The following is a 22,035-nucleotide window of genomic DNA, read 5'->3' as shown; positions in this document are numbered from 1 at the left end:
CGCGCTAAGGGAGGCGGTGCATTGCATGAAGCAAAAGATTAGGCGTCTTCAGCCAGCAACCTGGACTGGGAGGCCGACTGGTCCAGATCGGCTACCCAGAGCTCAAAGCTTTCCCTTCCACCCTTGCTTGCTTTGGGGCCCGCCCGAGTAGGGGGTGTGCACGCCCTCCGACTTCCCTTTCCGCTGATGCGCCGATGATGCGATCTCCAAGGCGGCCAACCCTCTTTGCACTGCACGCACTCCTCCCACAGCCTTTCCCCCTAGCTAGCCTAGCCCGTCTCTTTCCCAGCTGTTTTTTTTTTCAGCTATAGGGGCTCAGCCACGCCCCCTATCGCTTTCAGACAGCATCTGGGGAGAATCCTCCTGCTTTTTTTTTTAACAAGTCCATCCCAAACTTTGGATGCTCGCACATGTGTGGCCGTTTCGGAAGGCAATGTGTTTTTTCCCTGCTTAAAAGTTGCTTTAAGAAACGGGAGGGGTACGACTGAAAAGCAAGCCTTAACTATTCCATTTATGAAGCAGAATGAGCGCGCAATAAAACGTTTGGCTGGAATATCCTTTTTGCAAGGTACACCGAAGCAAGGACTTAATAGCTCTCTCAAGGCTGAGGAGCTACACTGTGGTTGGCTGGCTTGTGATTTAATGTATGCTGTGAAAATGTTCTTGAAATAAAGGACATGTTTAGAACATCTTTTCCATGGTCAGAGGCTGAACTAAAGACTGAGATTGAAATAAATATCAGCCCACCTCATAGGATGGTTGTTGTGGGAAAATAGAAGCAGGAAGGAGTACATTATTGGCCATGTTCGTCCCCTTGCATTACTTATTAAAAAAACAACAGATGGAATATAAATAAAAATACATCTCCTAATTATATATTATTGTTCCTGTCCCAGTGCAATTAAGAGGGAAAAAATATCAAGTGGTCATGTAATGATTTTTAGGAGTTTTCTTCCCTGCCTAATGCATAGATGTGGCTTACAAATATATCTTAAGACTCAATGAGAAGAGTACAATCTGCAGCTTTCCTTAACAGAATGGGACAATTCGCTGCAGCCAACTCGCCAGGATCAACTTGCCACAGCCAACTTGGCGCAGGACTACTCACCCTGGCCACCTCTCCACGGGACAACTCTCTGTGGGACAATTCAACAATTCAATTTAATTATTTAAAATAATTAAAACATTATTTAAATTTTGGCACTCACATTTCAGTTTGCCCCTCCTTTGGCATCCTTTCTTTAATTATTCTATTCCACCATTTCTTCGATATTAGTGAAACTCTTGTCCTGTAGCAAGTTGCCCTGCGATAAGTTGGCCATGGTGAGTTTTCCCCCAGCAAGTTGGCTGCAACAAGTTGGCTGTGCCAAGTAGGCCATGGCGAGTTGACCATGGTGAGTTGCCGTAGACCCTTTCTTAGATCCTGGATCACCCAGGACAGTTCTAAGAATCAGGATGGATCATGCAATCTATGATTTTAATAATAACTTCACATACCATCTATCCCTGCCAAGGAATTATACATCTAAATTCATAGCACACAAAAATGTTTTAATTCAGACCTATACCTCAAAAAGTCACCATGTATAGGAAGTACCTGAACTTCAGAGAAAAATAGTCTTTAGCGAATTCATTTAGCTCCTAACTATATATTTTAAAACCCAAGATATGATACGGTAAATTCGATAACTCCAATAATTTCTTATAGATTATAAACAGAGATTTATATATATTTATAATTTAAACTTAGTTCAATTAAAAACCCTTTAACAGTAACAAAATAACAGATATATATTTTCAATCAGAATAATTACCATGGTAGGTAGAGGGAAGAATTTATGATTTCCTTCTGTCCTGTTGTTGCCAAGGAAAATCTATTGTCCACTAGGAACTGGCAGGAACATGTCCACCAGCAAATACAAGTTTTCTCATCCAGCCCACATAAGTCTCATCTGCATGGCAATACATAATCCTTTAATTACAGGGGTCCCCAACCCCCAGTCCGTAGACCAGTACCGGGCCACAGCATGCCAGAAACCGGTCCACGCAAGCAAGCAAAGCCCCATTTGTGTTATGCAGGCAGTACATGAAACAACACCCCCTCCGGTCCGCAGAAAAACCTTTGTCCATGGAATTGGTCCCTGGTGCCCAAAAGGTTGGGGATGCTTTATTATATACAACATCAGTAGAAGAGTAGAAACAGAAACCTCTAGATTGTACAGCATTCTCTTGAAGAACAAGCCATAGCTTATTGCATTGCATTCCTAGCTTGTTAGGATTTTTAAGTGATAAATGTATCTAAGAGGGCTTTCACTCAACTTCATCTAGTATACTGCCTATATCCCCATCTATGTTAATTAAATCAGGCATTGACCCTACCTAATTGATTAGATTTGCCATATGCTATGCATGACTCTACATTTTTAAAAAAACTGGAAGGCTCAGCTTGTATAAACACAATGCCATAGCAGTTTCTGGTGGTTGCTTTTGAGTGTATATTACTCTGAACCTTTTTTATCTATACTATTTTACCATCATTATTCCAAGTTCAGATGAATTCTGAGTTTTACAAATAAAGGCTATGATTTGGTTCATGGATTGCACCAAACTATGATAGACCAATTAATTTGATTCATCACAACAATCTAAGCCAAAACCAAATGAATCATTTTTTGGCTTAGCATAATACATGAACCCAACCTAAAAGTAATGAGACCAAAATACTTGGAAGATCACATCTACTCATAATTTCCAACAAACTGCAATATAGTCAGAAGTTTCAAGGGGTGGAAAAAATAGTTGGAGGAAAGAAAACTGCCCATGTCACTCAACATAAACTTAATTACGTTCTACTGTATTTTGTGGGTTCACATGATACCCTGCACCATAGGATCTGTGTTCAGATAATACAGTAGACAAAAAATATAGTTGGCTATCTTGTGATTAATCCTTAAAATGACTATACAATTAAAAGATGATGTAACATTTGAAAATATTTTGTGTTAATCCAGAAGATAGAATCTGAACTATCGGATAAAATGAAAATAAAAAGGATTACAACTAAATATTAGCAGGAAGTCTCAGAAAATATTTTCATAATAGAACAGATTGCTGAAAAGGTTGTGGACTCCTTAAAGATTTTTAAACAGGGGTTGAATGGCCATCTGTTGAGGATTCTGTCATTATTTCACTATCCTTTCCATATTTTGCTAAAAGAATTCAAGATGTTGCTCCTTTACCAATGGCCGGTGACCTCAAAACCTACATTTTGGCATACATTTTAGGAACCAAGTTTTATGAAATGAGTGCTAACGTAGAATGGTCACTGGCCATTGTGGAAAATAGTTTGACAGATTAATCCTGGCATCTTGGCAAAAATAACCCCTTTCTCCCTTTATTCTAAGCCTAGTCTTTTATACAGTTAAAGTAGAAATTGACAAGAATAATGACCTTTATACAAGTGTTTTTCAGGAACTAATTGGAATGAATGGTTCCCAAATAGATAATTCATTTAGGAATAGTGCAGATAGCAGGATCCAGCTGACTGCTCTATAAGAAGGATGTAACTACTAGTTTTTGGTGTGATGTAACAGTGTCTCTGAAAGCCTCTGGTAAGTTAATTCCATGATAAGATATCTAAATACCGTAGATAGAATTAATTTTCTTTTTTCAAAAAGGCTCTTCCATATACAGGTGGTTCTCATTTAAGGACTACTCATTCATTTTGAACTTGCAACGGCGCTGAACCAGTGGTATCTATGGCTGGTCCTTGGGGATCCAGCCATGACAGCATCCTGCAGTCCCAGGATTGTCCTAAGCAAAATCAACAGGAAAGTTATCGGTAATTTGGAAGCCATGGTCTTGGAAGACATGAGGTCTTTGCTTAAGGATCCTTACAATCCTCACTTTATGACAACAACCAAGACTGCGGGAACTGCGGTCACAAATGGTCGTGTGAGGTTGCGCTTTACCACTTTGTTGCTTAGCGGCAGCAATTCCAGTCCCAATTGTTGTTAACCAAGGATTAGTAGTAATCCTTTTTATATAACAGTGTAACAACATTATATAAATAACTATAGAAGCAGCACTTTTCAACCAAATGCGTTTAGGAAGAAATTCAATATTAGGTAATTATAAGAATTGCTAACTAGACATATGATGTCATAGCTGGAACATTTTGCCTGATTAGACTGAGTAACTGACATTGTTTTCTTAGAGAGGCTGGCTTTCACTTATCATTCACATTCTATAAACCTGGGAGATTTGTGTATGTATGTGTTTTTGTTTCTATTTGCCTGTGTCTGTGTTGTAGATGGAGTACAGTGAAGTGGCAATTTCCCAGGAAGAAGAGAGCACATTCTAAGGAGGAGGGCAAGACAAGAGGCAAACAGCTTGGAACTGGAACAGAAACACAAGATCCATTAGGATGAGAGGAGTATAGGTTAGTCTGGAAAGATTCCATCTTGTGTGAGCAAATACAGATAGTCGTCAACTTAAAACCAGAATTTATGTTGCTAAACGAGACAATTGTTAAGTGAGTTTTGCCCCATTTTACGAACAGTTGTTAAGTGAATAACTTCAGTTGTTAAGTTAGTGCAGGGGTAGTCAACCTTGGCTCTTAGCTGGCTCAGGAATTCTGGGAGTTGAAGTCCACGAGTCATAAAAGAGCCAAGGTTGACTACCCCTGAGTTAGTGGCACGGTTGTTAAATAAATCTGACTTCCCCATTGACTTTGCTTGTCAACTGACACGTACAAATGACGGTTGCAGTGTTCCAGGATCATGTGATCATCACCTTTTGCGACCTTCTGATAAGCAAAGTCAATGAAGAAGCCAGGTTCACTTAATAACCATGTTACTAACTTAACAGCTACAGTGATTCACTTAACAACTGTGGTAAGAAAGGGGCTAAACTCACTTAACAACTGTCTTGCTGAACACATAAATTTGGGGCTCAATTGTGGTCGTAGGTTGGAGACTATCTGTATGCATTTGTTTATAGCAGGGGTAGTCAACCTTGGCTCTTTTATGACTCATGGACTTCAACTCCCAGAATTCCTGAGCCAGCACAGTTGAAGTCTACGAGTCATAAAAGAGCCAAGGTTGACTACCCCTGGTTTATAGGGAAGAGATAGGGTACGGGAAGAGATCATTTGTTGTATTTTAAGAGAAGGTGATGTTACTAAAATTGTTTATACTTATGATGAAGTTGAGAAGTCACTTGTTTATATTTTCTTTTTCTTTACTATTTTTTTCTTTTCACTTTCTCTTTTTCTATCATTTCTGCACCATTTTCTTTTTATTCTTTTATTTATTTTAGTTTGCATTGTTTATAATTGCACTGTTGCAATTATAATCTTTAATAAAATTACTATAAAAGGTTTGTTGGAACTTTACGTATTAATCAATATATATTTTATAGCAAAGCCAATGTATCCCTTAGTTACATTTCAGAATCTTTTGCAACCTATCAGTTAAAATGCTTAGGAAGATCTGACCTTGACTGGCTTCAACCCCATGTGCAATAATATGCAACCTGGAAAATTACTCCAACCAAACTTAATCCACAGAAGAAAGACAATTTCCTATTCTATCTGCCAAGTTCTTATAAGGATTACTGCAGTAATGCATGATAGATAGTATGAGTCTATTAATATATGATATAAGCTATTATTATAATTTTTTCTTTCTATCACATTCACTCAAACACAAACCTAAACATTTTAATATTTCTATCATAATACTTCCTTTTGACTAGAGTTTGATGCTTTACTTGAGGTGTAATATGCTTTTAACAAGACACAACGCAATTTGATAATGTAATTCCCATCCAAAACACATACCAAGGTTGTGACAGTTCTCATGCAGATTGGAAACAGATGTAATGTGATGAACTGTGCGTACAAGTTTTTGTTTTGCAAATGGAAAATAGAAGCCAGTAGCTTTTGGGTAAACAGTGTAATACCTAGCATAATTATGATTAATCTTTGTATAATAGAAACATAACTGCAGATGAGAAGGCAATAATCCTAGCCCACTAGTTCTGCAGCTGTCTCAGGTTAATGGGATGGATTTCACTAAATGCAGTTTATTTTCTGAGATCAGAATGTTTGGATAAATCTGGAGATAAGCTTTAAGAGATATTGATGGTTAAACAGAAAAAGCTAAACTTTCAATTGCCTTAGATATGATGTCTCCTACCCTCATCTCTTTTTTCTATTAGCAATCTTTACTACAAGTTAGAGCTATAGCTGAATTTGCCAGCGAGCAAAGCTATAAGTTCAATATTTAATTAGATAGTTATTTAGTTATCAAAATTATATGGCTGTCTATCTAACAGAAAGTGACTCTGAGCAGCATACAACAATCCAATAAATAAAGATATAGTTATAGAAATATAAAACATTCATTATCTAAAGCCATTATATAATAATCATTAAACAGTATTAAAGACTTTAAAAACAAAACTAAGATAAAAAGAAACTAATAGGCAGACGAATATTAGCAGTAAGGGAGCCACCTTATTAATTAATCTATCTCCTGAAGTCCCCAGGACTGCTGGCATAACCAGGTCTTGAGGGACTTTCAAAAGATCAGGAGTGATGAGGCCCACTTCATCTTGGAATGAGAAGATTCCATAGTGCAGGCAACATGACAGAAAAGGCCCGCCACCTAGGGCACACCAAATGAAATGCCCTAGAGCAGGAGTGTCAAACTGCAGGCCCATGGGCTGGATGTATCACATGGAAGCCACGCCCACCCCAGCAAGGGGAAAAAAGTCACGATATGTCGCGACACGTCACGTGACGCGGTGAGTTTGACACCCCTGCCCTAGAGGATGGAAAATATAATATGCCTGTTCTATTGATTCTGGTCAGAAGGTCAGATGCAATTGGGAAGAGGCGGTTCCTCAAATAATCTGATCCCATGCCATATAGGGCTTTACAAGTCAACACCAGCACCTTGAATTGGACCCAGAAACAAACTATGCAGCTCGCATAGCAAAAATATAATATGTATTCCATCTGAGACACACATAACTGAAGTTTTCAAATACTCCTCATGGATAGTCCCATGTAAAGCACATTGCAATAGTCTAACCAGGAGATGACCAGGGCATGAGTGACTATGAGTAGGGATCTTGATCCAGGAAGAGGTGCACCTGTTGCACAGTACAAAGTTGTACAAAGATCCTCCTAGCCATGATTATCGTCTGCTCATTGAGCAGAAAGCATTCTAAAAAAAACCCAAACCTAAAGCCACTAAATCTTGCCAGGATCCAGTTGAAGTCTATTGTCTCCCATTCAGACTCTCACAGCCTCCAGGCATGAAGACTTCCACAGCATTCACCAGTGGAAGAGTTGTACAATTGGATATTATCAGCATAATGATGTTTATGTTTATGTTTATTTAAATTTGTATACCGCCCTATCTCCCTACGGGACTCAGGGCGGTGAACAGGCGATAATAAAAATCACAATAAATATCTATTCTAAAATCAGATTAAATAAATAAAGGCCTGCTCTAAAATACCCCATATAAAAACCTGTACTAAAACCTAATTAAAACTACGCCAGGCTGGCCGCACGGAATAGATGGGTTTTCAGGGCTCGGCGAAAAAGGCGCAGGTCCGCAGTTGTACGTAGGTTGGGGGGTAGGTCATTCCAGAGGGCAGGAGCTGCCACAGAGAAGGCTCTCCCCCTGGGGGTCGCCAGCCGGCATTGACTGGCCGACAGCACCCTAAGGAGGCCCTCTCTGTGGGAGCGGACTGGTTGAAGGGAGGTATTTGGTAGGAGGCGGTCTTGCAAATACCTAGGTCCACTGCCATGGAGTGCTTTAAAGGTTGTATACTTAATCCCATCTGACAATGAGCTCATTCACAATTTCATTCAATGTTAAATAAGAGAGGGATCCCATAAGAGGGATTGAGAGTGGAATCTCTCCTCCCCAATCCCCACTAACTGGAATTGATCTCGGGAAAAGGAGATGAACCAGCACAACAGTGTGCTACCTAAGCTCAATCCTTTGAGTTGATCTTGAAGAATAACATACTTAAATTAAGCAGTATATGTTCATCTTGGAGGTCTGGAAGCATTTGTTCTAAGGTCTGTTATAGAGTACAATATCTAATTTGTAGTTCTCCAAAATGGTATTCATTTTAGGCATAAACAACATAGTAACAGCAGATCTTATTTAAAGAGCTATGCATGATGATACCTGGTGATATTTATAGTCATTAACTGAGCTTTACAATTTACTGTGTTATGTAATCACAGCCTATAAAATAAATAAACCTAGCAGCAATATGGGGAATTCAAAAGACCATTATGGATCAAGACACATGCCCTTGTCATGCTCAATAAGATTTAAAATTTAGCCTCTTTGTTACAGCTTTTCATTCATTCATCCATTCATTGATTACGTGTCATCAGGTTGGTGTGGACTTTAGTGATCACACAAATAGATTTTTTTCCCATGACAATCCATGCTTGATCCAGCCCTTCAGATCTTCCAATAGTGTACTCATTGCTGATATAACCGAGCCAACCCACCCTGCTGCTGGTCATCCTCTTCTAGTCTTTCCTTTTATCTTTTCCAGCATTAGAGCCTTCTCCAGAGAGCTAGGTCTTTGCATAATCTGTCTAAAGTAGGCTAATTTGAGCCTGCTCATTTGTGCTTCAAATTAAAAATATGGGCTGATTTGTTCAATGATCGATTTCCTTGCTTTCTTGGCTGCCCATGGCATACTTGGGAGTTCAAACAATATTCTTCCTATCCTGCTTTTTCAAAGTCCAGCTTTCACTTCCATAGAGTATCACAGGGAATTCCATTGCTTGCACTATTCTTTGCATGTTTAGACACATCACAGCATCTGAATTATCTTTTCCAAGGCCTTCACAGCTGCTCTACTAATTGCTAGTCTCCAGGGTATTTCTTGACTGTTCCATGTCTGAGCCATTTGCTTTGCATGTTTCTCTGTTGCCACTCAATGCTGCCAAATTCTTTGCCCTTAATCCTTAATCTTATGATGTAGGCAGTGTTTGCTCATTTGTTTATTTGATTTACAACCTATCTTTCCATTCAAGTATGGCCTCAAGGCAACCATCACTAATTAAAATGTGGAATAGAAAAAATACCAAATATGTAAATAAGTGGATTAACTGTTAAAGACCTAGTGAAAGGAATGTAGTCTTTACAATTCTTCAAAATGCTGAGAGAATAAGATCAAACAGTATCCTGGGAAGTACAGTTGCACTGAATGAAAAATGAGAAGGTCCTTCCATAGGTATCAGAAGTGACTCTCTGATGCAGAGCAGCGTCTTCAAAAGGACTTTACCTGCAAATCTCAGTTGCTGTAGGCAGGACCTAAGCCATTTAGGATTTCAACCATTTAAATCTTAAAATTCAAAACTGGAGACTGCTACTGCTCTGGTGAAAGTTCTCTTCCCTTATTGCCAGCCAACTACCCATATATGACAGTAGCAACCAAAGCAGAGTCAGCAATGTTATTTATGATTTGACTGAAATTAATTTACCAAAACAAGATGTTTGGATTATAATCCAAAAGCTATTTTGTGAATTATTACTATTTCATTTTTTTCAGCTTTCATCAATTATACTGGTAGCAATTACAACATGCAAACAAATATAGTACTAAAATACATTGACCCCAAATTTTAAAAATCATATAAAAACAGTAAAACAAAATAAGTGTTCCAGTAATGTAGTATTAAGGTTCCATGTGACAAGATTAAAGGAAAATAGAGTATTATTATACTCTCTCTCTCTCTCTCTCTCTCTCTCTCTCTCTCTCTCTCTCTCTCTCTCTCTCTCTCTCTCACTCACTCACTCACTCACTCACTCACTCGTCTGTCACTTTTGATGAGTCCAAAAGTGAGTTGGTACAAAACTAAGCTTTGGCACTGGGAAGTGTCTGTAGGACTAGATCCTGATATAGTCATAATTTTCTTTGTACTATATTCATTGCAATTGCTCTTTTCACTCTTCATTTTCTGATTCTTGACTTATTTCAGTATGTAGATAACAATAGAATACAGCATCCATTTGAAATATCTCAATCCTTGTTCTCTTCTCTTCCTCCTGTTCTCTTCACATTCCTTGTCCCTAAACAGTTAATTAAATTTAGCAGCATGATAGGAACATCAGTAGGCAGTAGGTGACCTTATAAATGAATATCATGGTGTTAGTCAAGCTGATGAATGGAAGGGGGGGGGAATAAAGGCGGGGAGGGGAGAGGAAGGGAAGAGAAGGGCGAGGTGGAAAGACAAATTTCCTGTTGCCATGGTACTCCATGCAGGATTTGGTTGCTTGTACTACTGTCAGACCAAGATTCCCTAATGGAAGTAAAGTGAGATAGAGATAGACTGAGAGACAGATTCCTTCCCTTCTCATTTTTCTCTCTTTCCTTCCCTTTCTCTCTTTCTGGCCTTAAACAGGATGTTTCCATTTCAAGCATTAGCAAATAAGGCTGTCGACTGAGCTCTTAGTATGTTTGTGTATGTGAATGTGTGTGTGGATCTGCAGAGATTTAAAATCCCATGCATATAATAGTAGAGAGGGAAAGGAGGGGGGAAGTGCCAGCAGCTGCTCATATTGTGGTGACGTCTGCTCCATCACCAGTCAGGGACTCGGTGAAGATATAAGGGACAGCAAAAAATAGAGGGTGAGAGACAATGAGAAACTCCTGTAAATTATAAAAGGAAGCAGGATACTATTCAGCAACTGTTCCTTGGGGACAATCATTTAACAGATTGACTTGCTGCTTCTTTGATTCTCATGCCTTTATTCCTCTATTCTCTGACCATCTCGACATTCCCATCAGATACATCAGGAGTTCTCAAGAGGGCTTTTCCATGCTTGAAATGATTTCTATTGGATGACACAGTTATTTTCTACACCTTTTGCTAAACCATGAAGACTTCTTCTCTTCTGGGATTTCTTATTTGGTGCTTCCATCTCAAACTCCTACAAGCAGCCGAAATCTTCCAACAACAGCAGCAGTCGGCTCCACCCAAAATGAAGGAGTGGATGCCTTCATCTTCATCTTTTTTGGTTTCAGATTTCACATGGGTGCCTACCCTTAATTCGGATAAGGCTGAACCTGAGGGATCAGAGGCAGCAATGGCCTTCCTATACTCTGGAGATGCCCTGAGTCTCTCACAAGTCAACTGTACCCAGAGATTTGAAATGAGGGCTTTAGGGAAGGACTCTCGCCCTCTGCCAGCCTTATATTCCTATCTACGCAGTGCTACTGACACCTTGACCCATGCCACCAATTTCCTCAATATGGTCTTTCAGACTAATGACATTCGTGAATCCAGTGTGAAAGAGGATGTAGAATGGTACCATGCCTTGGTGAGAAGTGTTATAGAAGGGGATTCTCAGGTTTACCGAGCCATATTGACTTTTGATGCTCATCCTTTGTCTTCCAAGCCCCAGATGATACTTCAAGCCACGAAGAGGAATAATGAGATCTTACTTCAAGATCTTTCTGCCTTTTCAGAGAACCTAAGGAATTTGACTTGGGAAAATGAGTGGTACAATTTCTTCCGGTTCCAAAGGATTCCACCACTTTATAAGAGAATTCTTAGCAATGACCTGAAGACGCTAGAAACCCCCAAATGGAGCCAAGGAGATAGTTATGTGATGGATCAGGCTTATATCAAATGGTCATCACCTTTCCTGGAATGTGAAGATGGAAAATTCTTGCCCACCTGGATGGTTACACTCTCCTCTTCATTCTACGGCCTCAAGCCTGACCTCAATCCAGAATTCAAGTGAGTGAAAGAGGATAGTGATAAGGGATGAGATTTTGATCCAAATCACATAGCATACAGGAGATCCAACACTGGATCTTCTCACCTTAGACAAATATAAACAGTTGTTAGGGAACTGGGCAGGGAATAAGTCAGATGGAGAATGTGGAGAGAAAATTTATCCAATACCCTTCTCGGTGGGGCTGAAATTTACTTTACCATCATACATAGACACTAAATACATTTATCACTATCTATTTATTGCTAAAATACATATTCTACTGAGGAGCTCATCAGGATTTGCAAACAGCTGCTTACAAAAATATTGCAGAGTTAAAAAAATTAAACTCCATCTCAGAACCTGCTATTAAAAGTAAGAATAGTAATAACAATAATATGTATTTATATAAGCATTTATATAATATGTATTATATATGTAAAGTACTTTGTTTTCATGGATTAATATTCATTGCTTGCACTTCTGCTGGAATAGTTTAGGTTAATCTCTAAAATAGAAAGGATATGTTCAACTTTTTTAGGGGGGAAGCTGAGCTGTAATGTCTTAAAGGGTTGTACAGTAATGGGTTGTACTTAAACATAATGAGAAAGCATTCAGTGTACATTCAGAGGCAGCTTTTGATTTATCCTATAAAATTTTCCATATTCCAGGATAAATTCATAACAAATGCTATTTCAATGTCTGGAATCTCAATCTATCCTTCACGCTCAGGTTACGAGACTGGCCTGGAAGGGAGAGAAAATATCTTGTATTCAATTTTAGCATTTATTCCTTATTTTAAAGAATATTTAAAATTCTACAGATATTAAAATTTGATATTAAATAAGTATGCTGTTAAGTACTTTACAAGATGGGGTCTTAACTAAGACCCAAGAGCCTAGCTGAAGAAACAAAAGTCCCATCTGGAAGAAGACCCTAAATGAAGAGAGATGGAATGGGCTGTAGCATTTATCAGAAAGGATTTCAGAGGCTACTTATATCTTTTCCTCCCAACACAAGGTACTATTCTACAGAAGTTTCTGTTTACTTCTATTCTACTGATAATTTGTAATTAACAAAGGAGAAAACAGTTGTATATATATATATATATATATATATATATATATATATATATATATATACACACATGACATATAGATGACAACTTTCTTTACTGCTTATCTAGAAGAGATTTTTAGGAGCAATAAGGAACATCCTTTTTCACAAGTCTATTTTGTTATTACCACATTATTCTTTACAAACCTGATCTGTGTGTTCAAAAACTGCTTCAGTCTATTATGTCTGATAAATCCATTTGCACAGAAATAATTTAATCATACTTTACCAACAATTACCATACTTGACTGGATTCAAACTAAAGTATGTTCACACAATAGACTTAAGTGGGTGTCTATCATTGATTGGTTGGTTCACCAAAAGCATAACTATTTTTTTTTAATTAGATATGGAGGAGGTCAGGGAGAAGACTTAAAATGTCCTGAGTCCACAATCTCAATGGTAAATATCTTAGAAACCACCAGTTTAGTGTGGAATGCTAGATTCTGAATTGTTATATACCAAAAATAAATTGTAAGTGGCTGTCAAGGATGATGAAGATGATGTGCTGAGGAAACACACCCTATTATACTCTACAGCATGAGCTTCCTTCTAAGAAGGGTTTTTGTACATATTAAGAAATCTGTACATTTCCCCTCAATTCAGAATTAAAGGGGATATTCCAAGGCTACTTTAGGTTAAAAAAAAAGATGTGTTACATCTTTCGTATAAATAAGAACTAAATTTCTTCAAATTCTGCTGATCTACTGAAAACAGTCCAGAAAGGCTATTTAGAAGTCTAAGCAGATCTTATTTTGAAGGATTATTTTTCATTATAGAATGCTACCATAGCCTATCTGATACAATCTCACAGCCAGTAGAACAGCATGAATGTCCCTACTTTGCAACTGATCTGCTCAAGTCTACAATCACAATCTGTAGAGTTAGCTATAGTTTAATTGTGGCACCGGTCTTGCACTAACAACTAACATATTCAAACAGCTGTCACTGGTTTAGCAAAAAGATAACTGTTAATGTCTTCTGTAAATATCTACTAAAAGATAGTTTTGAGCTAGACACGTTAAATAACTGTGAATGGCTTGAATTAGATTTATTTATTAATTTCTCATAATATCCTAAAGTAGCTGCCTTTCAGGATATTGTGGGAAATACAAGTGTTGATTCCATCCAAGTGGCCTAGAGTTGTTCTGAGGGAGAAAACATGATTGGATGAAAAATATTCCAAGTTCAGATCTCTTGTAGCCCAGGATATGGTAAATCAGTCTGAGACACTGCAAAAGCTGACACTTATTTAACAGTGGTTGTGTCAGTACAAGACACATTGCCATGGTGAGCTGAACTTTGGTTTATTCACTTAACTTTATTTTATAGATTCAGAAGACATTCTGAATTATACGCTAAGCATAATGGCTGGATTAAGACAATATAATAAAATCGGGTTAGCTAGTTGGAGATTCAATATGTCATTATAAATATAATTAATATTGAGGTAGATATTCTGACTTGGTATGAGAGGGCTACAAGATTTGGGCTTCAAAATCCAGATGATCACTTGACAGCAGCAGAGACATACAACACCTGTAACACTTGGCTGCTGTCTTTGCTGCTATTCATGTGAATTTTTGCAACCTCCAAGATATAACAAAATTGCATATGCTCCTTTTTATCAAATAATTCAAAACTGAGATAAGCTTATTAAAAGTACAATAGAATTTTCTTAATTTTTGTTTTATGTGTGTGTATGTATATAATTCTATCTATCTCTCACTGAAACACTGACTACTTCATGTGGGGTGCCCCAGGGCTCTGTTCTGGGCCCAGTGCTCTTCAACATCTTCATCAACGATTTGGACGAGGGGATAGATGGGGAAATCATCAAATTTGCAGACGACACCAAGCTGGCAGGAATAGCCAGCACTCCAGAAGACAAGCTTAAGATACAGGAGGATCTGGACAGACTTGAACACTGGGCACTATCTAACAAAATGAAATTCAATGGTGAAAAAAGTAAGGTTCTACATTTAGGCAAGAAAAACCAAATGTACAGGTATAGTATAGAGGGTACCTTGCTCAATAGTAGTAACTGTGAGAGGGACCTCGGAGTCCTAGTGGACAATCACTTAAATATGAGCCAGCAGTGTGCTGCAGCTGCCAAAAAGGTCAACACAGTGCTGGGCTGCATTAACAGAGGGATAGAATCAAGATCACATGAAGTATTAATACCACTTTAAAATGCCTTGGTAAGGCTACACTTGGAATACTGCATCCAGTTTTGGTCACCACGATGTAAAAAAGATGTTGAGACTCTTATAAGAGTACAGAGAAGAGCAACAAAGATGACTGGAAGCTAAAGCATATAAGGAAAGGCTGCTGGAATTGGGTTTGGCTAGTTTAATGAAGAGAAGGATGAGGGGGGACATGATAGCAGTGTTCCAATATCTCAGGGCTGCCACAGAGAAGAGGGAGTCAAGCTATTTCCAAGGCGCCTGAAGGCAGGACAAGAAGCAACGGATGGAAACTAATCAAGGAGAGAAGCAACCTAGAACTAAGGAGAAATTTCCTGATAGTTAGAACAATTAACCAGTGGAACAACCTGCCTCCAGAAGTGGTGAATGCTCCAACACTGGAAGTTTTTAAGAAGAGACTGGACAGCCATTTATCTGAAATGGTATAGGATTTCCTGCCTGAGCAGGGGTTGGACTAGATGACCTCCAAGGTCCCTTCCAACTTTATCATCATCATCATCATCATCATCATCATCATCATCATCATCATCATCATTATCATTATTATTATTATTATTATTATTATTATTACATTGTGACACATTAAGTCATGTAGATTGGCTTACCATGTTTTTCAGATCCATGAGTCCCATAATCATGATCTGGAGCTGTGGCTACTTAGACCAGTTAATCTAATCATACTATGGCATGCCACATTCAAGGATAATAGATGATTAAGCTGACATTATTCTTCCAGAAAAACAGGGAAGCTGAGCTATTATTTTCAATGAAATGTATGTAATCAGGCCTTGTTTTGAGAAACAGGGTCAGGAGAAAGTGTATTAACTCTCTTGCCATCCTTCTCACTTGAGCCTTTACAGACTATATTGTTTGTTCAATAAACAAATTAGGAAGTGCACAACTGGGCAACAACAGGCAGTAAGGTGCTAGTGGAATGATTAATTTGATCACCTTTGGGATGATCAGCAGGTTAATCCTAGATTTAAAACAAACATGAGTTAATATATTAGACTTGCTGCATTCTGGTGGTTAATGCGTGTAATTTACAAATTAGGCAGGGTTGAAAAGATCTCTACAAATGATACCAGCTCTGACCATACCATGCCAAAAATAGGCAAATGCTAAAAACAATTTCTTTTCCCACTTATCCCATGAATTTAAGAGCCAGGTGAAGCAGATGGTGGGGAGACTGGTATTTGTGAAATGATATTTTAGATCCTTTATTCAGGATTGATCTTGTAGTAACAAAATGAGGAGAGAGAATAAGGAAGGCAAACATCTTGTCACGAAAAAGTGTTCTGAATTTTATTTCTATCAACTCTCCTATGAGAAGAGTCCCTGCTTTTTTAAAATTGTTACTTTATTTTAAAAAATGTATTTTTAGTTTAGGATTATTGACACAATCTTAAACAGTTTTGATAAATTTGTATTTGGAATGACATGTTGTAACCAAACAACAATAATGCTACTAATAATGCAGTCAATATGTTTCAGAAAAACATATTGGCTGCATTCTTATACACTTATCTATTGGTAATAATTACAATTTATAGAGTTACTCTAATGCAATTGCATAAGTTTACATAATACAGCAAACAGAGACTAATGTCATGGACTGATCTATACAAAATGCTGTAGGCTAAAATCTGTTTGCTCATTTTATGATTCAACGGGAGAATTTGTATTTCATATTGAATTACAAATTAAATACAGGTAGGTTTTGATTTATTACAATAATTCAACCTGAAATTGTTGTCACTAAGTGAACCAGTCATAAAGGATGATATCACATGACTGCACTGCTTAGTAAGGACTCTGTATGTGACTCTGACTTTTGAATTCCTGCCAGCTTCCCCATTGACTTTGCTTGTTGGAAGCCAGCAGGGGAGGTTGACAATTGCAATCATTTGACTGTGGCTTGCTGTGACATAGCATTTGTGAACTGCATGCTAAGCATCTCGAACACAATCTCATGACCGTGAGGATGCTGCAATGGCCAGAACTGCTGTAAATTTAAATAGTTGCTGAATGAGTGATCATAATCCAAGGACCCTCTTTACTGCATGTTAGCATCATTTGAATTTGAATAAATTGAGCCTCTATAGTTAGATTAAAATTCATTGCAAATCTCCCCCCCCCCCGATTATTTGGTAGCACAAGAAAGCATATTTTATAAATACAGCCAGGGTACTGTACAGAGACAACGTGGTTTGCTGAGTTTTATCTTACTTATTTATTAAATTATGGCCATCCATCTTTCTTGATGACTTTGGGAGGTTAACAGTTAAAAACAATGTTGTGAACAATAAAATAAAACTATAAATGAAATAAAGTAGCCTAACAAATATCCATTGCAGGTTCCAGAGCTAAGAAACAGATACAGACACAGCATCAGGACCCAGGCTAGATAGTAAAACCAAGTCTTCAAAATGTTATGAAAAGCCATCAGGGTTAGAGCAAATCTGATCTCTTGGGTAGAATCATGTCTTGTGGCTCTTTCCTGAGTCCATCAGAGATAGGATTCAGAGAATGACTTTTCTGCCAACTCTAATAGGAAAGATAAATCCAACTGGGGAGAGAAGTTTTCAGAAGTAACCCAATTCCAGATCATGAAGGGCTTTAAAGTAATTACCAGCAAGCTGAGTTCTACCTGGAAGCTTTGTAGTAACCAGTGCAGTTCATGGAACAGAGGTGTCCCATGTGCTGAATAATGATGCCTATAAGTGCCCACACCACTATAGTTTACCCCAGCTAAAACTTCCAAATATTCTTCAACGGCAACCCCATGTACAGCATATAGCAGTAATTCAAACAAGAGGTGACTAGGGCATGAGTGACTTTGAGCAGTGCCTTTCAGTCCAGGAAAGGCACAATTGATACACTGCCACCTGCTCTTCAATTAGTAGTTGTGAATCCAGAAGAACCCCAAATTGTGTACATGATCTGCCAGGAGCAGTGCAATCCCATCTAAAACAACAGATGGAAAGTCCCCAAAATCAGGAGGTCTTAAAACCCAAAACCACTTGGTCTTTATAGGATTGAACTGAAGCCTGTTGTTCTCCTTCCAGACCTGCACAGCTTCCAGACACCAAGGCAGGACTCCACAGCATCACTCAGACAGCACATGTTAGAGATTATAATTAAGTATCATCAAACTACTGATGAAATCTCTCATCCATAGTTAAATCATTGTTTGGTATGAAATGTGATCCCAATCATAGACTTGTTGTCATAGATCATTTATTTAATATACAAATTGGCCTTTGATGAATTGTTGCTTTTTGAGATCACACACGTTCATACAAATAATAGAACCAATTTGATTTGAATATAAAACAATTCTCTAGGTTTGCAACAGCTTATGAAATCATCAGTCAGGATATATAAATTACAGGGTTAATCTGTTAGAAAAACACATTATAGCGTCACAACATATGGACCCTTTAAACATCTTTACATGATGCAATAGGCCAGTGTGAAAGAATGCACCTACTATACTGTACTGCCGTTCTACTTTCTGTAGCTAGTCACTCTTTAAGAGTATCCTGTATTTTTACGCTTTTACTCTCTGCCTTGCTGAAGGTCTTATCCATGTGCATCAGTGAAGCTGCTGTGCCCTGATATAATGCAAAGAAAGAATCTGAAGGCAGGGAGAAGGCAAGAAAGGAAGCCAAGTTGCTAATATAAAGTTGTCAACTTTTTCTGTGTCATACTGGGGTTTTTCCTCTAAAGAGTTGAATATACTTATTTGGTGATCATGGGAATAATTGATGCTAGGTTACAAAATCTGAGGGCTAGTGAAGCTCCATCCCAAATTCTGTGTATTGACTTCACTTTTCTAATTTAAAGCAGCAGCAGTATTAAAGATGTATTGTATATAGTTAGGATCAATTCCATGCTTTCCCATTCAGTAAATGTTTCAGCCCCTTCTCTTTGTCTTCTCTTATTTCTGCTATCTCCTCAGATAGGATATTATTTTGCTCATGCACATGGATTGTTCATCAGAGCAATTCTTAATACATTCCAGCCAATGGCAATGCCATCTGCAGTGATTATATGGTTCCATATAATCAAGTATTAGAATTGTTGAATTCCTTCTCTCCCAAAACATGCTAAAATCATCACCTTATCTGTTCCAGAGGGGTCATGAGGCTGGATGTTAAAATTCAAAATGTTGATATAAACCAGTGTGCCACTAACGAAGGATGGTTTGCAAACACACATCAGTGTGACCTCAACAGCACCCAGGTAAGGAGAGCTTTGGAGCTCTGCTCCCAGCTATATTATCATGTCAGATTGTGAACTGGAGGGTCTTCCCTATTATTGTGCAATCCTCTGGAACCATCTTTCCAGACATCCCTATATAAACATCCCTATATTGGTGATGGAAAAGGTGTGTTTTCCAGATGTTACTGAACTACATATTCCAGGTGCCCCAGACAATGGCCATAACATTGAAGGATGGCCAGTTTCATTTTAGCAGCATCTGGAGGACAGATGTTCCCAGTCCCATCTAATGTTCTTATTTAGAATTGTGATGTAATAGAGCTATGTATACTTTAAAAATAATTCAGAAAAAGGACTTTGAACTCCACATGAGCACAGGCCCAGTACTTAATTGCTGAGCTTATATAGTGTTTTGTTGTTGTTGTTTACAGGTAGTCCTTGACATATGATGGTAATTGAACCTGGCAATTACAGTCATAAGTAGTGATGATCATAAAACAGGTCATTATGTGACTGTGGGATGCTGCAAACTTCCATAAATGTGGGGTGGTTGCTGAGCATTCATAATGCATCCCTATGACTGAGGGGGGTGGACACTGTAACACTGGACTATAAGTAGCTTTTAGGAGGGTCCATCATAACTTTGTATGGTCACTAAATGACAACTAATGTGAGGAATATTTATATATCTCTATCTCTATGTATTACTTTAAATAGATATAGATAGATAGATAGATAGATAGATAGATAGATAGATAGATAGATAGATAGATAGATAGATAGATAGGTATTCAGATTTTTATAGACTAAAACACAAATCAAAAGAAAAAAGAAAATATATAAAGAAAAAGATGCAAGAAACAAAAAAGAGAATGAAAACTATAAAGAAATGTTATGACTTGCAATCTTCTTTTCAACAGATAGTTACAAATTTATAATCCCTCCTCCCTCTTAGATATTACACAAATCCTTTCAGCCTCTCACAATCTACATCTTCCTAAATCTTCAAGCCCATAAATCACCATGACATTTCTTTCATCTTTCAACAAAAAAATCCATACAGCATAAGGTCTCCAGTCTTTTAGAAAACTTGTGGGTTTTTTTTCCTCTGTCCAGGCAGGTCAGTTTTGCCAGTTGTAAGAATTATGATACTTTCACAATCCATTGCTCCAACTACGGGGATTTCATTATTCTTCCTTGGGTTTTGTGGTGCTTTTGAGAAGGAGGAAGAATGATTGTTGCACTTGCCTTCAACTCACTAAACCAGGGGTAAACCTGGCTCAGGAATTCTGGGAGTTGAAGTCCACAATTCATAAAAGAACCAAGGTTGCCTACCCCTGCATTAAACCAATCCCATATTTACAGAGATGACTGTTCCTGCCCTCTTAGTTCCCATCCTGCATAATTTGAAGCACTATACAGCTGTCTGCTGTTCATTAAAGAATCCTGCCACTTCTCAAGCTTCCAAGGGAGTCTGGGGAAAAAACTTGTAGCTGCATTAAGGAATTCACTCATTAATGTTAATAGCCTAAACTGCATGAATGTACTGTGCAAATATGTAGAGTAGCCATCAAGAAACTGCTCTCTTCAGAGTAGACAGGAGAGAATTAACTGAATTCATGAAAAAGAAGTAGAACAGTGCCTTAGATCATTTTTTCAGAACCTTGGCAACTTTAACACGAGTGTTACGAAGTCTGCTTGTGATGGGTGGGGGAATTTTGGGAACCAAAGTCCACACATATTAAAAGTTGCTGAAGTTGCATAACACTATCTTACATAAGGAACATTTCTTTTCAAGTTAACCCTAATTTTACATCTATAAAGGTGTTATATTTAGAGAAGTATAACTCCTTGCTGATATTCATAAATTCTGCCTTCATTATTAAAAGAAATATTAATGGGTGTGGTAATTTGCCATTTTTACAATGTATTTGTCTAGCAATTGTTTTAAAAATTCAATTTTTTTTCATTTTCACTGATCTTATGATTTAAAATTCTTTGCAAAAGTAATTTCCACTTTAAAACTGAAAGCTTCATTTCATTGATTGTGGATGATATCATTATTTGCAAAAGTTCAATTTAAAATTGGAATATTTTCTTTTGGAATCAAGTGAGATTTTCTGCAGAGTTTACTCTAACATTCTAACATTGTTAGGAGGCTAGTTTTCTTGGATTTCTGTTTAGCCTTCCCGTCTCTTTCTTTCTCTGAGCAAGCTATACTGCCTGGCTAGCACCGTCCCAGTCAGCATGACTTTTCTTCCTCCATTATTGCCTTCTTCACAATCTTTTTCTGCATCCCTGCTTGGTCTGTTTCTTTCCCTTTTCCTCTAACCTCCCCACATCGTCCATCCCCACGCATCTCACTGCTGACACATCTGCCACCTTCAGCTGTTCTGTACGTTTGCAGCCCAGTAATGGGCATATCAGCACTGAAGCATTTTCTTGTGTGTGTGAGACTGTATGTGTGTTTTATTACGAGCAGTGAATACAACTTGCAATGAATATTGATGGGCTAGGTCCTTGCTTTTAGACTTTAAAGTTGGATTTTTACACAGCTGTTTCTAACATGGTAAAAACAATGTTGCATTTTCTTCCAGGCTTGCAGACCAGTTAAACATAAAGAAAGGAGTGGGGTGGGTTACAGAGTTTTTTAAAATGAAAGCAACAGTTTAGTTTTCACTGAGGTAATAAAACCTTGAGCCAGATACGTT

General features: G+C 37.9%; 1 protein-coding gene across 1 annotated transcript in view; it reads left to right on the top strand.

The window, feature by feature from the left end:
* Positions 1-10,931: 10,931 nt before the first annotated feature.
* The window catches only part of GPR179 (G protein-coupled receptor 179), a 44,198-nt gene continuing 33,094 nt past the window's right edge, over positions 10,932-22,035 (top strand). Inside the window, exons 1-2 of the mRNA XM_029283045.1 lie at positions 10,932-11,797; positions 19,237-19,345. Coding sequence (XP_029138878.1) covers positions 10,932-11,797; positions 19,237-19,345 — 975 coding nt within the window. The remainder of the gene's footprint in view (positions 11,798-19,236; positions 19,346-22,035) is intronic.

Source organism: Protobothrops mucrosquamatus, unplaced genomic scaffold, assembly GCF_001527695.2.
Source record: "Protobothrops mucrosquamatus isolate PMUCROS unplaced genomic scaffold, P.Mucros_1.0 scaffold10, whole genome shotgun sequence".
Lineage (NCBI taxonomy): Eukaryota > Metazoa > Chordata > Lepidosauria > Squamata > Viperidae > Protobothrops > Protobothrops mucrosquamatus.
Note: the sequence above shows the minus strand (reverse complement) of the source record. Positions and strands in the feature narration are given on the sequence as shown.